At 35.9% G+C, this 27,658-nt stretch overlaps 1 protein-coding gene across 2 annotated transcripts in view; it reads left to right on the forward strand.

Annotated features, from left to right (window-relative positions):
- The window catches only part of LOC150083780 (heterogeneous nuclear ribonucleoprotein H2-like), a 166,577-nt gene that overhangs the window by 129,021 nt on the left and 9,898 nt on the right, over positions 1-27,658 (forward strand). For both annotated transcript variants that reach the window (XM_090377485.1, XM_090377486.1), the window contains 4 exons: positions 3,569-3,738; positions 13,898-14,002; positions 15,925-16,124; positions 21,333-21,468. In XM_090377485.1, the coding sequence (XP_090233611.1) occupies positions 3,569-3,738; positions 13,898-14,002; positions 15,925-16,124; positions 21,333-21,468 (611 nt within the window). The remainder of the gene's footprint in view (positions 1-3,568; positions 3,739-13,897; positions 14,003-15,924; positions 16,125-21,332; positions 21,469-27,658) is intronic.

A 27,658-nucleotide genomic window follows, 5' to 3' on the forward strand; every position in this document is an offset into this window, starting at 1 on the left:
CAAGATTACAAGCTGTTTCCCATTGCAGTGCCTGTTGTTACATCTAAAGCATCTTGCTCTCAGTGCCAGCTAGGGGTTACAATACCGGCATTCCAAAAACAAACATTCTCAATAAATTTTGATGACAATTAGGCACAGTAAAGTAAGGAAAATAACAAGCACTTTAATTACTTGAATTCATGCTTTAAATAAACTTATTGCAATAATAAATATTCTGAAAAAATCATTAAAATGCAGTTATTCTAAAAATAAAAAAATACATATTGTTACTGCAAAGTTTAGTTTTGTTTAAGCATCCACACTACCTGTCCAAATAAAGTGAGCTCTTAAGAAACATAAGCAATCAATAGTATGATCGTTTAAAATGGATCTAATTTTAGTACATACAGTATTTGATGAGCGGCAGAAAATGCCCTTTTGGATTTTATTCTGGTTTCTGGTAGTACTATTGTACTGAGATAATTGTAGACTATCTCACTCCATATTTTCTAGGCTTTTAATTTTTTTAGCAAAAATAGTAAAAAGTATTTCATTAATTTCCAACTCAAGTTCATCTTTTAATATCACATTCAGGCAATTTCTTATTTTGGAAAGAATTTGCAGAACACTGATTTTCTGTTCCATTTTGATCTTCCATGGTTTAATTATGTTCATTTTCTGAAGGAGAAAGACATTTTATTAAGTGAAGTATAATTTTCACTATAGTATCTTTACTGAGTCTGGGACAGAGCAAAGAGATAAGGAATAAAGAAGAGAGCAAAGGGTGCAGTTAAGGAATTCTTCACATATAAATGCAAAGAACAGAAGGACAAATCAGATTGGCCCTTATGTAGTGGAGGTAGGATAGCATTAGATAACATAGCTGAAGTTGCAGATGAACTCAACAGTTACTTTGCATCGATATTTACATAAAAAACCCTTTGTGTCAATGAGATATTATGGAAGTGAAGTTGAAAAAAATGTAATTAATGATGTCGAAATTTCAAATGATTATTTAATGAGAACTTTCCTGCCTGCAGGCAAGTAAGGCTCCTGTAGTTGATGGCATATACCCTATAATCTTAAAGGAGGCGGCAAGTGAGTGCATTGAACCATTAAGGCTAGTTATGAGAGAGCATCACTGGACCGGAAAGATTCCGTTAGATTGGTATAAATTGGAACATAAAGGTGGTTCTAGGAGTGTAATGGGAAATTACCGACTGGCCAATCTAACTTCAGTAGTAGAGAAAATCATGGAGGCAATGATCAAGGGTGGAATTCAGGATCATTTAGATGGAAATGTAATTCTGTAGAATACACAGCATGGTTTTGTAAAGGGAAAATCATGTTTAACAAATCTGGTTAGCTATTTTGACAGGTCACTCGTGACCTGGATTTACGGAATAATTTCGACATTGTTTACTTCAATTTCAGCAAAACATTTGATTCAGTCCCACATGAGTGGTTACTTTATAAGTTGGAGCAGGCTGGAATCATAGGGGAAACCCTTAGTTGGCTTGAGGGCACCATACAGAGGATTGTGATAAATGGTTATTCGTCAGATTGGGTTAATGTAAAAAGTTGGATTCCCCAAGGATCAGTATTGGGACCACTGTTGTTTTTGATTATGTTAAATGACATCTATGAAGGGATGGAGGGCATGAGGTCTAAACTTGCAGATGATGTAAAGATCAGTAGAGTAATTAATGATCGCCGCCAGGCAGAGCTTCTTCAGAGTGACCTAGATAGACTTCCAGATGGTCAGAAAAGTGGTAGCTGTGCTTTAGTTCAGCAAAATTCAAGGTCTTACACCTGGGGAACAGCAACCCCAAAATACACTTGGTGGAGTTTAACTAAAGTCAGTAGTGGAGGAACAGAACTTGGGAGTTACGATACGGTCAAACATGAAGTTGGCAGGTTGCAATGTTGCATGGTGTCCTGAATCGTCAAACATTTGTTAGTAGAGATAACGACGTCATAATCACATAAAGGTGATTTTATAACCTTTATGTGATTAAATTATAAACAGTTATTATTTTTTTTTTTTTTTAAATTAGTACCGAAAAACTGGTTTTTTTTTTTTTTTTTTTTTGTATCAATACCGGGAAAAAAATGACCAGGATCCAGGTATTGTAAGCCCTAGTGCCAGCTGTGTAAGGTGATTCTACAGGATACAATATTCAACGTTTTTTTCTGAACAAGAAAGCATATGGGATTCCTTTTTCCTATTTGCCTAAAAACTGGAGTATCAGAAATATTAAATGAGAAGATTGAGCACTTAGTGGTAGTAGGCTGCTCTAGTCATCTTATTAAATTGTTCCCTGAAAAGGGAGCCACATGCCTTCCTGGTAGAGGTTTACTACTATCTAAAGATAAGTGGCTAAAAGGAAAGGATATTTAATAAAAAATTTCAACTAGTGCATATAAACTTTAAAAAAATAATAATAAATAAATTCTAAAGCATTTAGGGCATAAGCCTCAAGCTATGGGAGAGTCTAGACTATGTATAAATATAGTGCAAGTGCATCAGAAGGGCCAAATAGCCCTGAAACGGTGCCGTCTGGGTGGTGGTATCTATCTGAAAATAAATAACATTAGTCTTCTCCTTAGGTGAAGCGTTACTTATTCGAAGTAGTGCAATATCATGGCAACTCGTGAAGGTATTCCCAATATGAGATATAACTTAAAACGATGCCGTTTTACTAATATTCTGATTTATTCAGACATAGCTATGTATTTCTGATGCACTTGCACTATATTTATACATAGTCTAATAAATAAATTTAAAAAATCCCTGGCTTTTAGAAAATATTCTGTTTTTTTTTGCCTGATCTCCGATTTTTTTTTTTTTGTTTTTTTATTTAAAGTCAGAGGTTGGTAGCTATATATTTATAGTGGTGTTGGTTTTTTTCTTCTTCTTCTTCTTCTTCTTCTTCTTCCCCAGTGTGTTTAACATGAATATTTTATATTTTGTTATTATTTAAATTGACTTATTCTGTGCATATAACTTAACATCCACATTTCAATACTGATACCTACACGAGAGTGTGAAGATTGAAATGTAGTTCCCTAGTGTAGTTTAGTAGAATTTTATACTTATTATAAACCCTGTACTGATTTCATTACACTGTGTTAATTTTATAATTCATTATTCTCCTATCATAGTTCTTTACTGAAATTTTGCAATGAATCTTATTTAAGGGAGTCTATTTGTTCTTTTTTCTTTTCTTTTTTTTCCTTCTCACTTCTTCCTATGTTTCAATACAGGAATGTGAGGTCGTTAACAGATTTTAGCATTTACTTAAGTCTTTCCACTATCACCTTTCCTTTGATTGTCATTTTTTTTTCGTGTGTGAGTGGGCATGCATGTTCAGTTTAACTCTTTGAAAGATCTTTAACCTTTCAAATTACTTTATTTCCTTCTTATTTCCTGTGATTATATTTTGTAATGATTTATATAGTGGTTTCCCACGCTGTTACAATTACTTATATTTTAATCCTTGTGCTTGTGAATACTTTGAATGATTAATTGCCTGAATGCTTGTATTTCCCAAACTTCAGGAACTAACTTTGTTTTTTCAAAATTTAGGTACATTGAAATATTCAAAAGCAGCTTACACGAAGTGCGAGCAGCTTTAGGAGTAGGAACACCCAAAATGCGCCCTCTGATTTCAAATAGACCTAGTCCTTATGATAGAAATGACAGGTTTGGTGCTATGGGAAGGTATGGAGCGGGAAGAGGCTCAAGAAATTTTCGTGGTGAGTGGTTTAGCTCTTTGGTTGTCTTTTTTTGTATTTAATCTAATTGTAAGTGTTTGTTATGAAACAGTTAAGGAAACTGAGTTTTTCTCAATAGAAAAATTGAAAATTTTTGATCTTTTAATCATGAATAAATGGGTGGTTTTATGTAAAATGATGACCTTTCGCCCTTTCTTTAGTTGCAGTCAGATTATGAAATATTTGATATGTTGCATTCTAGCTGACTTGGGTTATTTAATGTGGAATATCGGATTGCATTCTAAAAAGCATAGTGAAACTTATGGTGTTAAATTTAATATGTGGCACAGTAAAGTACCCTGATTGGTGCAATAAAATGAATAAAGTGGGAAAGAGCTCAAAGGTGTTTTCTATTTTTCTTCAAAGTAATCATTGAATTACTTTGAAGATTAACCTGATTGAATGCACTTATTACACCATTCTAAAAGTTCCTTTAAAGAGTCAGCATAGGCATATAAAGAGATGATGTTTGGTTTAGTGGTTCCTGAAATCTCTTTCCTTCAAAGTCAATTTTTGTGTTTTGAAAGAGGAAGTCTGCTGGTTCTAGATCATTAGAATAGGGTAGGTTGATCTGTACAATACTTGTTTCATCAACAAGAGAAATGGGCAGAGGCATTCTCATGCAACAAAACCAGATGCTTTTCTCTAAAAATTGCTGCTTCATCCAGGAAATGCATTTTGAAACACCTGTAAGAAGAACTGGCTCTTTCCTCCTATTTCCCTCCCTAGGTACAAATTCCTTGTGAATCACACCCTGTTTTTCAAAAAAAAAAAAAAAACCCTAATGATCAGCATCGCCTTGATCCTGGACTTCTGTAAATTAAACTTTTTGGGCCTTGGTGATGAATTTGAAATCCACTGCATGCTCTAGCACTTCTTCTTAGGGTCGTACTGAAAACCCAACACTCATCTCCAGTAACAATGCAGTTGAGAAAATTGAGAGCCATGAGAAGTCTCATTGAAGTCTTTGCATGATGATACTCTATGTTGCTTCTGTTCATTTCTGAGCTGTGCAACACATTTTGTACAGACCCTCCATTTGGTTAAAATTTTCATGAAGAATTTTACAAATCATTATTAATATCCAGCTCATCATTCTGATGATTAAGCAACAATCTCATTTTACATTTTCCCAAAGTGTTGTACCTCTGTCCTCATTTTGAGAGGTTAACAGATGCCCACTTCTTGGGTCATCATGAACATTCTCGCATCTGTCTTTGAACAACTTATAGCCTTCAAACGCTGGTAGACTTAACATTTCATATGTTGCAGATTTTCTCAGTTTAAGTCAAAATTTGATGTTCATTCATTGCTCGATTGCAAAATCATAACACAGACCGTTTAACACTACTAATGAAACTTGTTGTTACTTGCAGTTTGTCAACCTACTGGACAATCTCTCTACCACCATCTGTTGGAAGAAATTTGAACAACATATCACTTCCATCTATTTTCGAACTCATCAAACTTGACTGCAACAGCACCAGCCTATGAACTTCATTGCCACACCTCATATCTCTAGGTTGGCTCAAGTTTAGGGAAACAATAGGTTTTTTCTGAATGAAAATTGACAAAAAAAAAAAGTGTAAATTCATGAAAAGTAGACCAAATGAGCAGGTTAATAATGATTGGCGATTTTGTATTCTGAATATTAAATGTACGGTGAAGTGTACTTTGTGTAGAAAGATAAATTGATATTTAGAATGGTGGGACATATGAATTTAAAACCAAAACACAGATGTTGCAAACTATGAGCTGCACAAGAGACAGAGCAAGTCTAAACCGACAGTAGATGCAGTACGTCGAATATTTGTAGTGCAGAAAGAAGCTGCAAAACATTTTTGGTTAAATGGTGATGACTGCAACCTTTCTCTACCTTGCTAAATATAGACAGTTTTGACAGACTGTTTTTTTGATGTTTCAGTTGTAGTATACAGTCATTATATCCAATGTGTTTTGTCCCCAATATACACAATTGAAGCTATTTGTGGTGACTCTTCAGTGGAACAGTTGTATCAAAAGGCTGTTGTATTAGTAGTTAATAAAATTGGCAAAAGAACAAAGTAAACTTTGTATACTTAATATAATTTGTCTAATACAAAATAGTATAATATGATCTAACTCAGAATATGTATTAAACTGAAGGGTTTGCTTTGATTATATGGTGTAGTAAAATTAATTTGTATGCTATGTATATGTGTATGTTCACCCTATTCTCCTGGCCTAGCACCATTAGACGACTTCTTGAGAAATGAAGAAACCATTGTGTGGACGCCACTTTGATTCTTCTCAGGAAATCACCAGTGAAGTGGAATTGTGGTTTCAGGCAAAAAGTGCAGACTTCTATGATCAAGGCATTAAACAACTGATCCATAGGTGGGAGAAATGTGTTACTATACATGGAGAGTACATAGAAAAGGGGCGCCTCCGTAGCCAGGTGGGAAGGAGCAGCAGTGCGTAGCACACGCTTCTTGATTAAACCGGGGTTCAAGCCCATCACCACCAAATATGGAGGATGCGGAAAGGTCAGGGAATGACCGCCGCATATCCCGGAGCAATATGGCCTTAGTTGCTAATGCTCCTTAAAAAAAAAACCAAAACAAAAAAAAACATAGAAAAGGATTAAAGTTCCTGTGGAGTTTCACCGTTCTAGGTAAGAGTACGAAATTTTTTGATACCCCTTTGTATATCGTGAAGCACACTATGTCCACATTCGTTTTGGAGTAGTCTTCAAAACACATTTCCCTGAGTTTAGGCAATGCTGTGCATAGTACTTGTGATTAATAGAAGAAAAAGTATGCAGAGCTTCATTTGTTGCACCATTCAGTGTGAAAAATCGAGCTTAAAATTGTTTGAAGCATCGCATATCAGGTTTTTAGTAACCTCATCCATCCCATACTAAAACACAAATTTTGAGACAGTTTTAATAGCATTCTTCAATAATTTTTCATAAAGCATTGAATTACACTTTGGTCAATTGGCTGAAGAAATATCATTAGATAGCAGGTACTCAACAGTAATTGTACATAAGCTATTCACTTGGCAGTGAGAGATGTAGTTATCCACAAATGGCAATATTTTTCTGTTCTCCCCACTTATCTTGTGATCTAAGTTTCTGATCCATTCTTAGATTTTTGATGACATACATGCCTTTTGATTTGCTTGGTACAGTCAGCAATTGTCTTCAAACTTATACAGCCAAGCCTTGCATAACGCAAGTTTGATTAACATGTTTCTCAGTTACCGCTATTTGAGAAAATTATACCACTTTTTACTAAAGCGATGCAAATTTCCAGTTAGTGCGATCATTAAATGATAGTTGAAAAAGATTCGAATCGCGTGCTAAGCGTCTGGTGGCCAATAAACAAGCGTTTGCCTACTGCCCACCTCAGTGTGTTCCATCAACAACTCGGATGTAGATGTGTTACTTGTTTGTCTCCTGCTAATAAAGTTATATGCACGTGCATTAAAAAATTCTAAATTCTACCCTTGTTAATTATGGAAAAAAAGAAAGAGTGAAAAACAATTTTATTGCAATAAAAAAAAAGTTATTACTTTAACTAAAAAGCTTGAAGTTATTAAAAAACATGAAAGTGGTGCAAACTATGTGAAAATCATAAGAGATCTAGGATACAGTGAGTCTGCCGTAAGGACGAGAAAAGTTTCGTCAACTTCTATTGAAAACACCAGAAACAGAACTCCAATGATGATTGGAAAGAAAAGTCTTTTATCAATTTAGATAGAAGATTGCAATCAAAAAAGAATTCCATTATCTAAGTGCAATATTTGGAGCAAAGCTATTAACATTTTTACTAAGCTCAAAGAAACAAAATATCAAGGGGAGACTGAAACTTTTGTTGCTAGTTCAGGGTGGTTTGAACGTTTCAAAAATTGACCAGGACGGCATAATGTTGAAGTAACAGGGGAAGCTGATTAAGTTGTTGCCAAATTTCCTGCAGAATTGCAAAAAAATCATTCAGAATGGTGAATACGACAATCGGCAAGTATTTAATGTAGACGAAACGGGCCTATTTTGAAACAAATGCCAGCTAAAACTTATTTGGCTGTAAATTAAGCATCACACCCTGGGTAATAAAGTCTCAAAAGATCGACTAGTGATATTATTAGGAGGTAACACTGATGGTGATTTTTAACTTGAAGCCTATGCTATGCTTGTGTACCATACACAAAATCCTAGGGCCTTAAAAGGATACAGCCATCAAACTGTTCCAGTCATTTTGCATTCAAATAAAAAAGCGTGGATGACCAAGGCCCTATTTGAAGACTGGTTTACGTCTTATTTCTGTCCAACTTTTAAAGCTCTGTTGCATTTTAGATAATGCACCTGGACATCCTTCTGCACTTGGTGACTTAAATGAAAATGTGAAATTCATTTTTTTTTTTACCAGCGAATGCAACTTCGTTATTGCGACCAGGGGACGATTGCAACTTTCAAGGCTTACTATCTCCATAGAACAGTTGCACAGGCACTTGAAGCTACAGCAGGAGACAATGCAATTTCTGTACCAGAATTTTGGAAAAAATATAACATACGAGTGACTATTGAAAACATTCATGCAGCATGGGAAGAAGTGACAGCCAGCAATATGAGAGTAGTTTAGAAGCATCTTTTACCTCATTACGCAAACGATTTTACTGGCTTCAAAGATGCAGTTCAAAAAGTTATTGAAGACTTAACTAATATTGGTAATGACCTTAGTTTCAAAGGCTTGGATACAGCTAACATTCGAGAATCACTGAATTCGCATTCAGAACAGCGTGCGTACGAAGAAGCAGAAGAAAGAGTGCGAGTCAGATAAAAATGTTACTGCAAAGGAGATAATGGTAAAAGAACTATGTGAAATCTTTCGTATCGCAGAGAACCTTAAACAAAAGGTAATGATCCTAACATTGACAGAAGTATGTTATTTTGCCAGGGTCTAGAGAAGCTTGTTGTCGGCTATCGGAAATTGAATGATGAAAAAGAGAAAGCCAAAATGTTCAAACAACTGTGTTCAAATATTTCCGGAGCGAATAGTTAGTTTCTTCATTATTATTTTATGCAATAAACATTTAATTCTATAATTATTTTTATCTTTTACATGGTATATTAAAAAGTTGTATAACACGTATTTTTAAAATTATGGACATTCCTGAAGGTCACAGGCCAATTATAATTTTTCCTATTGATTATTATATTCAATTAATGTGTTTCCGTTTTGCGCAATGCACTTGTGGGACTAATTAATTGTGTTAATCAAGGCCAACCTGTAGAATATTGGAGCTTTTCCAAGCAGACACCATGCCATTGCTAGTTAGCTGGCATGGCATGGTATGGGATGCTGACAGTGCCTGACAGGGTTTTCCCCTTGGCCAGTGTCAGATAGAGCACCAACATAGGGACTCTTTCCCTGAGATCCTTCATTCCTACCACCTGGATTGGTTGTTCTCTTACTTTCTCCCCAACCTGGATTGCCCCCTTTTGCCTGGTGGGTAACCCCACTGTTACCTGTTAAGTCCCACCCTATGGCAAGATGAGCATTCTACCCCAGGGGAACCTGTTCTGTCCTCCCTCTCTCGACTAGGAGGGTGCCTTTACTACTGCCCTCCCCTCTTTCTCTCTACCACTTTAACATCCTCCCTGCATTCCCACTGTCACCTTAAACTTTTTTTTTTAAAGGGCTCTCCCTGTCTAGTTTTTCCTACCACAGGATTCACCCCGCCAGTGCTTTCATTACTCCCCCCCCCCCACTGCCTAGCAAGAATCCTAGTAAACTAAAGTTTTTTTTGTGTGAATACACAGGCCTTAGACCCCAATGGGATAATCACCTTATCCCTGCTACTAAAATTCTTGTATATCATTGACAAAACCCTACGAGCTGTCCTAGCTGCCTGTCTGCACTGCTCAGAGAATTTCATATTACCCTGCCTTTCATTTTCCAGTACACTGAGTGTATGCCACACAGTGATAAATTACTCCTGGATTATATGGTACTACTACTACCTTGCGCTTCAATTGCCATTTCATAGCCCATGTATCTAATATTGCTAGATCTTGTTTTGCAGTAGCATAGTTTCATTACTGTCATTAATCACCCTTCCAATCTTTGTATTATCTGAAAACTTAAACATGAAGCCTGATATAACCTCATCAATATTAATAAATTAATAATTGGCCCAGCACAAAACCCTCTGGGATTCCACTAATAAGTCTATGAAGAGCAGTATCCACTGTAACCATGCTGTCTTTTCACACTCAGCTATCCCTTTATCAGTAAAGTTAACTTTCCTTTAACACCACAATGATACAATTTGTATAGCAGCCTTTTATGTGCAACAAATTTACCGGAATCAAAGTATATGATATCAGAATTATTTTTAGCATCCAGTTCCTTTGTCACTGCATCATAGTACCTATTCAAATCGGTCACACAAAATTGTTCCTTAACAAACTCATGCTGTGACTGAAGTATAACTGCACTCCTGTTTAGATGGTTGCCTTACTTCTTTAACCAGTAACTTCATTATTTTCCCTGGAACAGAAGTTACGGTAACAGGTCTGAAATTATTCACGTCACCCTTTGATCCCCCTTTGTGAATTGGGGATACATTTGCACATTTCCAATCCACAGGTACCCCCCCCCCCCCCCCCCCCCCCCGAATCCAAAGATGTAATTATGGCTAAGGGTTTGCTACCCCCCTTAATATATTTGGATAGATTCCATCCACCCCAGGTACCTTTTTTTATCTTTAACTTCAACAATTTATCTTCCAGTTCTCTGTTAGTTTGATGCACTTCTGGTATCCCTTTCTCTAAAGAATTCCTCATTTGTGAATGTAGATGTAGATGTAGAATAATTATTCAGCCTGTCACCGACCTGAGCAGTATCATCCACAGTTAAACCATCAATATCAAGTGAACCACTGAATCAGTCATCTCTTAGCATTCTCTGTGAGAAATTTCTCGTAATCTGCCATAGATTTCTATATCACCGGATGATATCTGTGCATCCCATTCATTTTTCTTCTCTGAAACGTGTCAATAGTTCATCTGAGATCCATTTAGACACCTGGGACTTAATGTTTTTGATTATTTGCTTTGAAAAGCCTAGTAGCTTCTATGATTATTTTCCCAAATGCTTCCCATTTAAATTTGTTGTTGGAAACAACATTAGCTTGTCCCATTGTATAGAAAATAATTTAAGTCCTTTGTTTTCCCTTAACACAAGAAATGTAGAACAAGCATTAAGGGAAAACAAAGGACTTAAATCAGCAGCCATGAGCAGTAATACAGAAAGACAAATGATACTGAAACTGAAGAATAGCGATGGTGTACTTATAAATAGCAGAGAAGGCATAATTTGAATAGCAGAAGACTACTATAGAGAATTATACAAGGAGGGAGGGAATGATGCCAGCAGTGGGGAAGATGGATTGCAAATTAGCAACACATACAACATACCCTGTATTCTTCCTTATGAGGTAGAACACGCATTGAAGAAAATGAAGAATCAGAAAGCCTCGGGGGAAGATGAAGTTACTGTAGAGTTGTTAAAATTGGGAGGAAGAGACATAACACAAAAACTGGCAAGACTCTTGACAAAATGCATTAGAAAAGGTTTGATGCCTAAGGAGTGGAATAATGCAAGCATAGTTTTGCTGCATAAGAAAGGAGATAAATCAGAAATTGGAAATTATAGACCTATTAACTTATTCCACATCTACAAGTTGTTCACAAGGGTCATTACTAACAGATTAGAAAGAATACTTGATGAGAATCAACCGAAAGAGCAAGCTGGCTTTAGGACAGGATTCTCAACTATGGATCACCTTCACGTAATATCACAGCAAATGAATAAAAAACACCATCGTGCCTGTCATTTGTGGATTATGAAAAGGCATTTGACTCCATACAGCATAAGGCAATGTTTCGGGCACTGGAAAGACAAGGCATAGCTACCCCATATAATATGAATTTGAAGAAAATATATGAGAACGCTACATGCCTGGCATTTGTGGATTATGAAAAGGCATTTGACTCCATACAGCATAATGCAATGTTTCAGGCACTGGAAAGACAAGGCATAGATACCCCATATATTATGATTTTGAAGGAAATATTAGAGAACGCTACCTCCTTTATTAGACTAGAAAAGACAGTAGGAAATTTAAAATCGAGAAAGGAGTTTGACAAGGAGACACAATATCTCCGAAGCTGTTTACTGCTGCCCTTGAGGGAGCTTTCAGAAGATTAGACTGGTCGCAGAAAGGAGTCAATGTGAATGGAGAGTACCTAAACCATTTGCGATTTGCAGATGACATTATGGTCATAAGCCACGATCCCAAAGAATTAGAGGAAAATCTTAGTTATGCACAGTTAGTAAGGAATTTGGACTAAAGATGAATAAGGCTAAAACAAAAGTAATGATGAACAAGTATGCCACAGATAGGGATATAATGATTGAAGTAGCGGTAATGGAGGAGCAGTAGTTGAAAAGGTGAAGTCACTTATCTGGGACAATTTATTAGCTGTAATAATGATAAATGGCTGGAAGTCAAGTGAAGAATGGATAGCATTCAGGAAATATAGTCACATACTGAAGAGCAATATCACAGTTTGTCTGAAACGTTTAATAATTAACCAATGTATACTCCCCATCATGACTTATGGAAGTGAATCTTGGGCACTCACCAAATGAATGGAAGAGAAGCTGAGAGCTACACAGCGAAGAATGGAACGAATTATATTGGGAATCAGACTGTTAGATAAGAGGAGAAACACATGGATTAGGCAGCAAACTCAAGTAAACGACATTCTTATCAAAGCAAAAGAACTAAAATGGTCTTGGCCAGGACACATAGCTTGAAGACATGATGACAGATGGACTAAGAGAATAACGGAATGGTACCTAAGAGGAGATAGAAGAAAACCTGGAAGACAATGGCGGAGATGGATAGATGAAATTCATGGGTTTGTGGGTGGTAAATGGATGGCCATTGCACAAAACAGAAGGAAGGAAGTGGAAAGTTGCTGGAGAGGCCTTCATCCTGCAGTGGATTGAAAATGGCTGATGATGATGATTGCTATTAATGTGAAAGACGTGTTTTTGTTTGTTCGTTTTTTGTCAATATGTAGTCTGCCACACCTTTAACCTAATATCGTGTCCATGTTTGAAGCACTAATTCAATTCGGATATCCTATCTCTTGAAAAGCTTTTTTACTCTGCTGCTTCAATTAATATTTGCAGAACTTAAGCCTCTCTTGATAAGAGGATCCCTTCATTTCCCTCACCAATCTTGTTGCCCTTCTCTGTACTCGCTCAAATAAATCTACATCCTTCCTAAAATGAGGCCTCCAGCCCCGTACGCAGTACTCAAGGCGTGGCCTGACCATTGCTTTATACAGAGGGATAACACCTCTTTTTCCCTGCTAGCAAAATTCCTATATATCATTGACAAAACCCCATGACCTGTCCTGGCAGCCTGTCTGCACAATTACTCCCAGGTCTTTTTCATTTTCTACCACCTTAAGTGTAGTACCACACAGTTGGTACATTTCTCTGGGGTTACTTCTACCCATATGCAGTACTTTGCATTTGTCAAGGTTAAACTTCAGTTGCCACTTCTTAGCACATCTGCCCAAGTTATCTAGATCCTGTTGCAGTAGCACACTGCCATTACTGTCATTAACAACCCTGCCAACCTTTGTATCATCTGCAAACTTCGCCATTAAGCCTGATATACCTTCATCAATATCATTGATAAATATACAAAACAACAGTGGACCCAACACTGAACCCTGTGGGACTCCACTAATAACGTTAGTCCACGAAGAGCAGCACCCATTGATTACCACCCTCTGTCTTCTCCCACTTAACCATCCTTTTATCCATTGTAGCAACTTACCCTTAATACCATTCTGCTCCAATTTGTACAATAGTCTTTCATGCGCAACAGTTTTAATTAAGGAATGAAATAATTTTTCTTATTCAATATTCAGATCTTCAAATTCTGTAACTTTTATTATCCCACCTTGCATATCTTTGTGTATATACACATTAGTATTTATATGATGGATATAGTAAATAAATTACCGCCAATAGCTTGAGCTTTTAAAAATTGTGATAACTTTGTTTTGCAGGATTTATAGATGAAGATGGATATAGCGATTATGGTGGAAGTAACTTTGGTTCTGGTTATGGCGGTGGTGGAGGCGGTAGCAGTGGTGGGTTTGGTGGACGTGGAGGTACATTTCAAATATTTCTAATAATTTCATCTAATGTACTATAACATGCATGATGTAGAGAAATACTAACAGTAAAAAAAAAAAAAAACAAAAAAACATGGTAGTCTTTCCCTACATCATATATTATGCATCATCACATGCTATTTACTAAGTTGATCTTTTCCCCAGTAATAAGTGATATGTGATTGTGAAATTTAAAAATATTTTGAAACCTCATAACCATGGTTATCAATCATTTTCTTTAAAATGCATAAGCAGAATTTAGTTAAATGCTTTCAAATATTTGAATAAAATAAAAAAAATTCAACTTTCATTCTTGTGTTAGTAGATTTTAGGTGAAAAAACTTAAATATATACAGTGTTCTTCCCAGAAAATTTTGCCAGCCAGGTGGCATTATGAAGGAGCTGGGAGGGGACGTGTAATACTTTGCAATATTATAAAATTTTCTTTTATTTATAAATGTGACTTTAGCGATCCAGAGGAAAAATTAATTGCATAATTTAACATTATATGCTCCTGTCGCATTGACCTCGATCACATAGTATATTCGAATTAATATTGATCGAGATCAGTGAGCAGTACCATAAGGTACTGCAAGGATTGCTTAAATTTTAGCTGGGTGGTTAGTTGAATTCATTGGGCAGTGCACCCACTTGACAGGTCCTGGGGAGAACACTGATATAGATCGTACTTTATTCTGTGGCCAACATTTTGACAAGTCTTACAAACATTAAATTGCCATTGTAAGACTTTCAAAATATTGATCAATGAGCATAATTATCACAACTTAATTTTTGCCACACGTAAAAGATTAATTTTTGAAAATGCTTCAGTAATGATTGTCCATTTAAAAAACCCTCATCCCAGTCATTTTGCACGTTCCTTATAATTATTTATCTGATCTGTTCTTAAATTTAATCAAATTAGCCAATTCAACAGTGAGAGTTTTCTCAAACTTTATTATGTAGAAGTTGGGAAACCCTCACAAAAAGGAATTGAGTAATCAAGTAAGTGATTGAAGAAAAATTTATTTTTTCCAGTCATTTACTGGGTGAAAGAAAATTTACTCATGTGTCCTACAACTGTCCTTTTCACATGGTGTGTTGTGAGTATTTAGTTTACTGAACCTTTTTTGATGTCTTAAATGTCTTACAAGATGCCCTAGCCACCTCCGTAGCCAGGTGGGCAGGAGCAGCAGTGCATAGCACACGCTTCTTGATTAGACCTGGGTTCGAGCCAGTGCCCACCAAATATGGAGGATGGGGAAAAGTCAGGGAATGACCACCGCATATCCCTGGAGCAATATGGCCTTAGTTGCTAATGCTCCTAAAACAAAAACAAAGCCAAAAAACAAGATGCCTTGTTTTCAGATGTTGCAGTTTACAGAAAGAAGGCAAATGTTAAATGAATAAATTAATAAATTAACATAGGCTCTCGAATTTACTTTGTAAAAAAAGTGTGGTGGAATGAATAGCCACTGTAGAATTGGTATTTCCTGCTATGTTGAGCAAACTGTTAGCTTTAGCTACTCATTAACTTGCAGTTATGCTAGTTATGAAGACAGTTGCACAACTTGATAGCCTTTTCCATTGGAAGCACTTATGTCATGATGGCAAAGGCGAGCAGTTTCAGACCACTTACAATGATGTGTATTGGTATTTAATTATTTGTGTTCCTCTTTTTTTTTTTTCTCCCTCTTTTGCATGATTACATTACATGTAAAAAAGGATTCATCAAACGTTTATAATATAATGTGAAAATAAACCACTTTTAGCATCATAATGCACTTGTATGGCCATTTCATTTTCTCATAATAACTCATATTATTTGCACTGAACTTTATTCACCACCCTTTTATATTATATTTTGCTCTTGTATAACCCTCTATGTTGTAATTCATCCATATTAAATTTACTTGTAGATAGCTATCATGGTGGAAGGGGTGATGGAATGATGGGAGGAAGAGATAGTATGATGGATGGAGGTAGGTTTGGTGGTGGCAGCAGTTATAGTAGTGGTGGTGGTGGAGGTGGGGGTGGTGGCAGAGGCTATGGTGCAACAGGACATTGTGTGCACATGAGGGGATTGCCTTTCCGAGCCATAGAACAAGATATTTATGATGTAAGTACATTTTCAGCATTTACATCCCTATGTAACATTTTTTTGGAAATAATGTTCATTCAGAATTTTTCTGTTTTATAAATGTACATAGTCTCTGATTTACGTTGTTTCAATATAGCAGTTTAATTTTCCAAGTTTAAATTCTAAATTTAAGAACTTTTACTTTTCTTTTCCCTTGTCAAATAGTATTGGAAGGAACAAATTCTCTTGCTTGTTTTTGAACATGCCTGAGTATCCTATCTGCAGCATAACACAAAAGTCCTGGACAGCATACATTCTTTTTCAAATACTATAACTTGGTTGAAACCGATGAATTGAAGGGGGGTAACAGTGACTTTCAAGGACTTCTCCAACAGACCTTGCAACAGCTGCTCATGAGAGAGATGCCGAGGACTCTCCATCTGTTCAGCAATTGTAGAGGTGACATTAAGAAGTGTAGATGATATTAAGATAATACTATTAAGAACTTAAAACATTGGGGTAGCATGGGAGGAAGTAAAATGAGCTAAGTAGTTTCGACAAAATATATGCCCAGATTACATTCATGGCATTCAGAAACTTACTGTTTCTGAAATTTAGTTAGAGATAGTGAAATTGGGATTGAGATGCTGGAATTGCACAATGCTGAGCTCACCATTGGGAATCTGATTGAGTTGAGAAAATGGAGACAAGTTCAGTGAAAGAGTGAGTGATCTTTTGAGCTATGAACATATCAAGAGAATAAGCAAAATTCTTCCCAGACTTCTACCCTTGGCTTCTTAAAATTCAAATAATTTGGTTCGGTTTACAATGTATAAATAATAAATTATTTACATATACAGTATAATATATACATTACTTTTAGCAAATGATGCAAGGAAGTAAGCATCAGCAAATATTTCTGGTTCTCCCTTGAATTTATTCAAAATGACCCACTGGCTGAAGGCAAATTTGTGCACGTCTATCCTGCAACCATCCCTTCCTTGATTGTTCTACTACTGGTTATTAATATCTGACTATTGCAGAAAGATGCATAGGATGATGATTATAAATTTGCAGGGGGACACAAACCTACAGTAAGTACAAGCTAGTCTATCAAGGCACCAAGGGGCTTAAGCATGCTAAGGAAGATTGTAAGAAATCTTTGGCTAAGAATGAAAAGAAAAGCAGTGAAGACTTCTTAGCTTAAATTAACACTAGAAGGAAAGGGATGAACCATATTAGCCCATTATATATGGGTTTCACAACTATCAGTGATCCTGTTCAGGTTGCATACATAATGAATAAATATTTTACATATACATTCACGCGAGAAAAGTTTTTAAGGATGGGAATTTTTATTTAAAACAACTTTGCCAAACCCACTACCTATGCCGAAGCCTATCCGTGGTTATGGTCAAAGAATTAACTAATTACAGAGCTTCCAAGTTCAATTTTGGTTAATATAAAAATGTTAATATAACATAACACAACACATAAATTAAACAAATAACTGTTTCAGCCACTTAGCCTCTTCTAAGTAAAATCAGATCTTAAAGATTTTACTTCCATCAATCTTAGTGAGAAGAGTTACCTCTACTACCTACTTGAATTGCAGTACGTCTTCTAAAAACCACTGCAGCATAATCATTAAAATAAATAGTCGTCTGTCCGTGATCCCTCTGTTGAGGGATCCAAGGTCTCTCCCTCAACAGAGTGCCTACAGACAACTCCAAATTCATTCTTAAATCAAGATATTGATTGCAAACTAACATAACATGTTCTGCAGTCTCATCTTCACAATAACTGCAGGTCCAAGAGTTCAAACTGATGAGACCTATAAGATAGATCATGGCCTGTTATTAAAAAGGTAGCATTCAACCGACACTGCAACCAAGTTCTTTTCTGAGTATCTATTATATCCACATTTGGAAAGAACATATAGGTTTGCCTACCTTTTTCAGATTCTTCCCAGTTTATTTGCCGAGCTCATCACATATTCATTCATTTTTTTCTCTTGCTTTATATTAACTCTTTATATCAACCAACGTCAAATACCTTTAAATTATTTGTTTATTGTTATTAGCATAAAAAAATACAAAAAACTTCCCACCGTGCGAAATATGGATCCAAACGCAGAGCGTAATCAATCACAGCCGTTTTTCCGTTGTTTCCTAGTATTTAGGTAGGTAGGTGTGGTAGTATACAGTTGCTGTAATGTGCATGTTCTGGATTACAATTGCAAGGGCAGTTTAGTCACTTTTACTGCACAAGCTGCATAAAACAAGCTGTGCAGTAAAAGTGACCTGACCCAAATATTGTCTTGTCCGCTGGATGTAAACATACCTACAATATTTTTGACTTTTAACGAGTAAAATTTCTTTAAATTTTTTACTTTTTTCGTGGAACCCTTAATTTTACCTCACGGAACACCATTTGGGAAATGCTGCTCTAGAGTTTACATAAGTAAACATGCTTTTCTTTGAATCTTTTGCCAAGGATTTCTTATCTGCCTTTGCTTGCGTAATGTCCTTTGTGACTTGATTACATACAGGCTATCTCATAGGCATCTGTGTGTGCTCATAATTTATATGCACCCCCTGCATTTTTCTTCTCTGCTACGATTCTCATTTGTTCATCTGACATCCATTTAGGCCTAAACCCTGAACGGTATTTCTTAGTTGGTATGAAAAGCCTAGTAGCTTCCAAGATTAATTCCTTGAATGCTTCAATTTAGAATTGGCTGTTGGTAACATCATCAGTTAGTCCCAGTGTATAGAATTTAGAAACTGTCTGAGACCACTTTATGAAAGTAAAACTTTTCCCATTATCCCTGATGGTAGTTACATCTCTTTGAGTAAATCGCAGAGTAGTGCAATGTGATGACTGCTACCTAGTGGTTCTGTTCTCTACAGATTCTTAATACATCATAATCACTGCTGATGATTAGATCAAGAGTATTACTCCTAGTTGTGTCGCGAGCATGCTGCTGCTATAGAAAACAGTCATCCACTTGTTTGCGAATAACTACAAGTTCCAGTCAATATCTGGAAAGTTAAAATCTCGCATTATACAACATTTTGATTTAATAGCCCTACTCTGTTGCTCCGTACAGCTGTTCGTTGTACACATCAAAATCATTAGGCTGATAACAAACTCCTACTCATTTTTGCCTTCATAGTGCTTAAGCATCACCAAATTGACTCAACTTTTTGCTGGCCACCCTTGTTAACTAGATGTACTGCCTTAGATTTTATATTTCCTAACTAACAGTATAATGCCTCCTCCCTTTCTATCCTGTCTGCATTCCTTATAGCTGTGTGACATCACGTCTCTGATATTCCAACAATATCTGCCTTTGATATCTCCATAAGCACCTCAAATTCATCAAATTTATATACTATCCTAGCGTTGGTATACATGCACCTATTCTTACTACTGTTAGTTATCCTAACACAGTCCATGTATTTACGTGTTCCATGATAACTCCCAGCCATCCTGGAAATTTCCAGGCTGTTGCTCATTCCAGTAGGTAAGCAGTGCAAGAATCACTTTCACCTCTGCCTCTGGCTACTGTTAATCTATTAGTCTCTGAATCCCCCAAGCAACAAGTTACTGACCCACCTAACAGTTCCTCGATAGCATCAGCAAATAATCTTGCACCCTTTTTATTTGAGTGTATCCCATCCATGTAGAAACAATCTTTCCTGTTAACAAACACAGACCACTCTGAGAAAAATTCTATCCCATGAGCCTTGCATAATCTACCCAGGGCCAAATTGATTGACAAGGCTCTCATCATATACTCCCTCCTATCGTGTCTGGGCAGAATTACAGACACTTTCAAATTTAATCCTATCTCGCATTTTTTTTTTTTTTTTTTCAACAAATTTGGGCAGCTGATTGTTTGCCCCCCCCCCTCTTTAATTCCTTCAAGGGCATCTATCTACCCTACTCTTCAAACTCTCAAAGAAACTCATCAGAACACTTAGTTGGTACCTAATTTTTTGACACTCTGTGCACCTAGCACACACAAAGACATTATCCTTGGCTTGGTCATGTCTTGTTCTAGAAATTCCGCAAACATTTCACAAGTTGCACATTTTTTTAGGCTGTGATGTGTTGGAGAATTGCCCCCTTCGGTTTTCATCTGAGCCACATCACTGCCACTACTTTGTGCACGTGGTGCCTCTTTAGTCAGGTGGGCAGGAGCAGCAGTGCGTAGCACACTTGATTAGACCGAGGTTCGAGCCCATGAACACCAAATATGGAGGATGCGGAAAGGTCAGGGAATGATCATCACATATTCCCGGCGCAGTATGGCCTTAGTTGCCAATTCTCCAAATAACAAAACAAAAAATAATAATAATAATAATAATAAACTTTATGCACGTTGCTTTGCTACTCTAGTTTGGGGCATGATTTCCGTTTAAATGAGATGTAATTAATTAACAATGCAAATTGATAAGGTTAATAAATTTAATTGACTAAAGTACACTTGACTATACAATTCTATACTATGCTAAAGCAGTGATACCTATTCTGCTATATAGTTTGTTATACTTTAGCTATCAAGTCACGCTATACCATAACGATCCCAATTTTAAATTAGTTGTATCCTTAGCTAAATACAAAAGACATGCCCAAAAAGTGATTAAAACCTTCAAAATACTTATTTATTACAATTAAAACCCTACTAATCTTCCGCTCTACTGGTTACAGGCTATGATATTCCCGCCAAGACATCGATATGGTGGCGGTATGAGTAGCGAGTTGTAACTCACAAAATCATTAGGTAAATTTAATAAAATAATATAATGAATGCTACTAAGCCTATTTAGTCTATATGTAAAATGCAAATTAATATGTTAATTAATCAGAAATCTGATAAAATTTCTAAGAAAACTTATCCGTTTGTAGTAGCTACAGAAGTCTGCATCTTCACACCTTTCTCCCATAATTTCCTCTAGTATATTGACTCTCCCCATCTCTTATTAGAAAATGTTATACATTTGTTATAGCATAATAAGCATCGCTTGCTTTGTGATTATTGCAATGGCTTTGTTAACGGTAGTTATTGTAAAACATTCCTTTAATTGTTTAATGTTTGAACTTATTCAGTTTTTCTGGGTCTTCTTCATTTCATTTTAATTAGGTGTGAAATTAATTTTGTGAAAACATTGTTCTGTCATTAGATATTAGTTTTGAACCATACGTTAAGTTTTAAATGTTGACACTGGTGTCCTTTAGTTTTTCAGACCTCTGAATCCAGTTAGTGTACGGATTAGGTATGATAATTCTGGACGTCCATCCGGGGAAGCAGATGTTGAATTTGCTACACATGAAGAGGCTGTGAAAGCTATGGGTAAAGACAAAGCTAATATGCGTAAGTTTCATGTGATGTTAGATTAATGCCCTATATTATAATTAAAGATAATGCTATCAAAATTATAAAAAATAAATAAATAAAATAAAATGCCTGCCAATTTTCAAGGGAGACTTTAATTGTCGTGTCATCCTTCTCATGTTTCTCTGTAATTTTCATCAATGAAAGAAATAAGGCTTCACTGTTAAGTATGGAAGTATGGAACCTTTGCTTTAAATTTAGTTTTTTTCCTACTTGATGATTTTGCTGTCTTGTCTTATGTTGTATAAAAAATGTAGAATGTGTGAAATTGGGCGTGCTCTGTGTTTGGTGTAACTGTTTTTTCTCGTATATGTTTTCTCAGATTGGATTTAACAGCGTTTGTGAATTTGAAGTTTAATGATCAAAATAACATCTGCTTTGATATAAACAGGTTTGAAGTAACCGTACAAGTTCAGAACGCGTTGGTATTAATTAATCCGGTTTAGTTAAGATATCAATTTAAGATATTAATAATCTTAATTTCATTATGGTGAGCAGCTACATTTATGTAACCTATATGTAGATTTCAAACAAGCCTTTAATGCCTCAACTCTGAGAAAATGATCTTCTCGTGGGCATATCCTCAAAGGTTGTTATGCTCATAAGAACAGCCCTAGCTGGTTCTAAAACAGTGTTGAGAATAGACAAGGTGATGCACTCCCTACATTGCCTCTCTTATTTAAGGTGGCTTTGGGGGTGGTTTTCAGAAAATTAGAAGTGACCGGACACATAGGCATAAAGATGGTTCAGATCTGTGCATATACTGATGATGTCCCTATTATCAGTAGGACTAAAGGAACATTATAGGAAACAGTGGCCCGGCTGGATAGTGAAGCAGTTCCAGAGGACAGCAAATAACCTTGAAAATTTAAGAACCAGAGGCTTTTTGTTCGAGCATGTCAGAATTTTACCTGCCCGGGTTTGCAGATAAATCATTCCAACTCTATTTCCAATAAGTCCTCTATACATGTGAAAAATTATTGAAGTCTGGAGTATTGAGTAGACATTTAAAATTAAGAATATATAAAAGCCTCATTAGATGACTTTCATCAACTGGTGAAATACCACCACTTTGCTTATTGGATGCTTGAAGTGGTGAAACCCATGTTTAGTCTCTAGAGCAAAGTTTCTGCCGCCCCCCCCCCCCCCATACTTCTCCTTCAACCCATGCACGGTACTAAGTGCTATAGGTTTTGATACCTTTCGTGTTTGGGGTTTCAAAAAAAAAAAAAACTGTTGTGACATTAAGATAAGCAGTTGCTGAGAGTGTTTGAGCGTAGAATTTCACAAAACGTTTTTGGGCCTATATGAGATGTTGATGGATCCTATTAGATGACAATGTACCGTGAACTTGACCATCTTGTTTAGGGTGCAGGTGCAGACATTGTCAGATTTGTGAAGAGCCAGAGACTTCCTGTTTGGGACATGTTATGAGAATGGATAATAACAGAACAACTAAGGGTATGATGAAGTGGAAACCTACAGGGAAGAAGGTGAGAGAAAAAAGATGAATGGATGGCATAGAAAAAGACTTGAAGACCATGAGAATAAGAGGTTGGAGAAGTCTGACTTTTGGAGGGCTTATTGATGGAACATCTTCAAGAAGGCTGAGCCCACAATGGGTTATAATGCCAGAAGAAGATGGTAAATGGTGTATCTAAAGACATGAAATAAATTATGGCATAAGCTGCTACCTACATTGAAGAAAAGGAAAAGAAAAAAATTGTGTATTCATTGATGTAAGTTTTGCAACATGGACAAAATGAATGCATTGGTAAAAATTTCTATTTTTACCAATGCATTCATTTCTGTTCCATACAGAAATCTTGAACAGGTGTCTGTGTGGAAGAGCCCATTGCCAGTATAATTACCAAGACTAATCCTGTATGATTACCATTGCAGCATTGTTATGATGATAATCATGCTGGGTGTCTCCTGGAAGGGGCACCTGCCCGTCAGTTTTGTAGCCTGAAAATTTGCTTTCAGTGAATTGAGTGACCTTAGTAGTTTTCTGTCGAAAGAAAATGGGAAAAAAATGTTTCAAGAGAATGGGGGGGGGGAGTCATTGTGTTAATTTGTTATTTTTCATTTGTTTTCAGTTATTCTTGTAGAATGGTGTTCAACAAGGAGACAATTACCCAATAAATTCTATTATTTTTATTTATTTATTATTATTATTATTTTTTTTTAATGCTGGGTTTATACTCGAGGGTTGTTGATCAAACTGTCACCATGAAAGTAATTTACATTTAATGAATGTAATAGCATCTTCTATTAAAAAGAATGCCATTTATCATATTAATATACCAGCCTATAAAATTGCACCCAAAAAAAAAAAAAAGATTTTACCATCAACTGTGATTTCATAGCTGAGTTGGTTAAACAATGCTAATGACTTCCTCCAGTGAACACAGCAAGAAAAACTAACTTTCCATCTAGTTAATGATTTGGTTTGATAACTGGATTGGTTACGTTAAGAAATGGTTGCCATTTAAGCCATCCAGAGTGTTATGGTGTGGAACCTATATACCCACTCACGATCACATGCACGCCTGACCTCCTTTCTGTGGTCAGGATGCCCAGGCAAATAGGAGAAGTGAGATGATGTCATAATAGAGATTAAATGAGCCCTGACTGGTTGATCAAAGAAAACCAGGAACCATGCTATCCTCTAAAGACCAGTTTATTGTCTTATATTCAGATATGGTGAGAATTTTATTTTTATTTTTTTAAAACTGAAAGTGTGCCATGCCCTCATGGATTTCATGGTATTCTCCTTTTCTGCATGTTTACAGTATCCCGAAAAACCTTGTTTCAAATAACCTATCTGTATTCACTGATTTAAATTCACCCACAGCTGTCTTTTTAAACACAAAACTGGGATGCAATTTGTGTATAACAAATTGCATCTCCTAGAAAATTAATGAGTTCATTTGCTGGCTTCACTGCCATGTCCAGTCCATATATATATATATATATATTTTTTTTTTTTTTTTTTTTTAATATATTCTCAGTGTTCTCTTCTATTCCTTTTATGCTTCATATGTCAGCATAGGAATTCTACATGCAAATGGAATGGGCAAGCAAGTGCAAATGTCTTGTTATGGGTGACTTCAATCTGCCCCATATTTATAAGTGGGAGGAGAACTCACCAGGGGGAATTTTTTTTTTTTTAAATAAACTGGATGATTATTATTTTACCAGCATGTTGGAGAAAATACTAAGGGGAGAATATTCTTGATCTCATTACTCATAAATCAAATGACACTACAAGATGAAGAAAGATGTTGCAGTAGTTAAAGATAAAGACATGGGTTTTAATTTCAGAAGCAGGGAATTGGACAGTTTAAGGCACTGTATGTTATCTATTAATTGGGCAGATTGCAGAGTGATAGCAAATACGTTTGAATTATGAAATAAACCTGCCAGTCCTTAAATTGTGGTACACATTCGCTTGTCATTGACCAGAATTGATTCGCTTCAAAACGTCTAATTTATTTTTCAAATTCAGTCTTTTTCTTACATTTATAGGCTTCGTACTGTATCCAGACACTGTTGCCTTTTCATTCTTGTCCACCATTATAGGGCACATCCGTAGCCAGCTGGGCAGGAGCAGCAGTGCGTAGCACACGTTTCTTGATTAGACCAGGGTTCGAGCCCGTGACCACCAAATACGGAAGATGCAGAAAGGTCAGGGAATGACGACCGCATATCACCGGCGCAATATGGCCTTAGTTACTAATGCTCCTAAAAACCAAATAACGGCGACAATCGCCATTATTAACTCTTCAAATATGTAACTGCGTTAATTGCATTAATTATGATACAGTGTTCGAGTAAACTGTCCATTTCGCACAATGTCTAATACTGTATTGAGTGATGACTAAACTTCAGATAAATGCATATAACACAAATATTACAGGCAATATACTTGATCATTTTTTTTAAATGTTATCTCGGAACTACGTAACAAGTCACTGTACTGCAATTAAATTAGCATGGGAACCTTTTAATGCTGTTTTGCTGTTCATTTCAAGCTATCGACTCCATCAGATGAAACGTTTTCGTTAAATATGCCAAAAATGCAATCTGTAAGCTGGTAAAAGAGTGTTGTAGCGATTTGTGACAGTGTTATAGTGAATCAACGTAAAGCGAACCACATTATAAAGAGGACCTGTATGTTTAAAGCAAAAATCACAGAAGCTATGACTGCATACATTAAGTAAAAAAAAACCTGTATGTAGTACTCAAGGTGTGGCCTTACCATTGCTATATACAAGGGATCAATCACCTCCTTATCCCTGCTAGAAAAATTCCTGTATATCATTGACAAGACACCATGAGCTAGTCTTACAGCCTGTCTTGTCTGCACTGCTCAGAAAACTTCATATCTGACTGCACTATTACTCCCAGGTCTCTTTAACCACTATCCTGAGTGCAACACCACACAGTTGTTACATTTCTCTGGGGTTACTGCTACCCATATGCAGTAATTTGCATTTGTCAGTGTTAAACTTCATTTGCTACCTCTCAGCCCATCTACTCAACTTTCTAGATCCTGTTGCAGTAGTGTACCAACCTAACTGTCATTAACAACCCTACCAACCTTTGTATCATCTGCAAATTTGGACATTATGCCTGATATACCATCATCAATATCATTGATAAATACAGAAAACAACAGTGGGCCAAACATGTGCCCCTATGGAACTCCACTAATAACATTAGTCCATGAAGAGCATTGTCCATTGATTACCACTCTGTTTTCTCCCATTCAACCATCCTTTTATCCAGTGTAGCAACTTGCCCTTAACACCATACTGCTCCAATTTGTACAGTAATCTTCCATGTGCAACAGTGTCAAAAGTTTTTCTCAAATCCAAGTATATGATATCAAGATTATTTTTTGCATCCAGTTCCTTTGTGACCACATCATAATATCCAGTCAGATTGGTTAGACAAGACTTCGTTTTAACAAAGCCATGCTGCTGTCTGTTCACAGGTTGTAGGTCCCAATTGAAACTTCAAATTTCTTTAGTTGTACATCAAATACTCCCTACCTAAAATGCTTTAAAACACTATCATTGGTCAGAGAAATGATAGTGAGATCAAAATATTCAGATAATCCTATATATGAAATTAACATGGTTTATAATGTATAATTATGAACATTGTGAATTTATTATACTGTTAAGTTTATACTTTGTCATCATTGCTTGAGAAATGCAGTGAAAATGAAAAGTGCTAGTCTGTGGGTAAGGATAAATTGTTGAATTACTTAGTGTAAAAGGCAGTTATCTATTTTTGTTATCAGCTTTTAATTTTAGAATTTTCTAACCTTTCTTTTCATGTGGATTGTCATATTCCAATAGTCTAATTACTATGGTTTCTCTTCATTGCTGATTATATATATCATATGTTATACACTGCTGTCAGTTAATATATACAGTGGACAGCTTATTGTGATCACTGTGGGCCACAGTTTAATTGATAATGATAACTAATGAAACAAGAGTGCAACTTTTCAACGTAGTTTATTGATGCAAAGTGGAAATGCATACATAAAAATGTGTAGTGTGCAGAAAGAATTCTTTCAAATCAAGCAACATAAAATACTTTTAATTTTACTGTTCCCTATTTTTTCCAGAAAGTCAGTGGTAAAAATGAAACCCTTGTTTCTACAAATCCATAAAAACCATTGACAGCAGAAGGAAAATATTAAAATCAAGAATTTAGTAAATGTTAATGCTCTACTGTAAAACATTGGTTGGGGTACGTAAATTTTGCATAAACTTTATTTTATTTTCCATAAATATTGTACATAAACTTTCTTTCACTGAGTAACACTCCACCAACCACCATACATACTGCAAGAAACAACAGCGGATTAGACACACAGCTTGTTATGTAATCACTTACTCTGCACGTGTCAAAACCACAATACATCAAAAAAGCAGTAACAAAAACTAAGCCCTGATTAAAAAATGTTATTCTTTGCTATGTATTCTTATACATCTGGTACTTCATAAAAGTGATAGCATTATCCATGATCACAATGAGCAGTGTACACTGCACTATATGTATAAACTAATATAGACCCACCTTATTATTGTTATTTATATTTTTATTCTTGTGTGCAACATTTTACAGTATTACTTTTTTCCCAATT

The sequence above is a fragment of the Mastigoproctus giganteus genome, chromosome 7 (genome assembly GCF_048544385.1).
Source record: "Mastigoproctus giganteus isolate SK-2022 chromosome 7, ASM4854438v1, whole genome shotgun sequence".
Lineage (NCBI taxonomy): Eukaryota > Metazoa > Arthropoda > Arachnida > Uropygi > Thelyphonidae > Mastigoproctus > Mastigoproctus giganteus.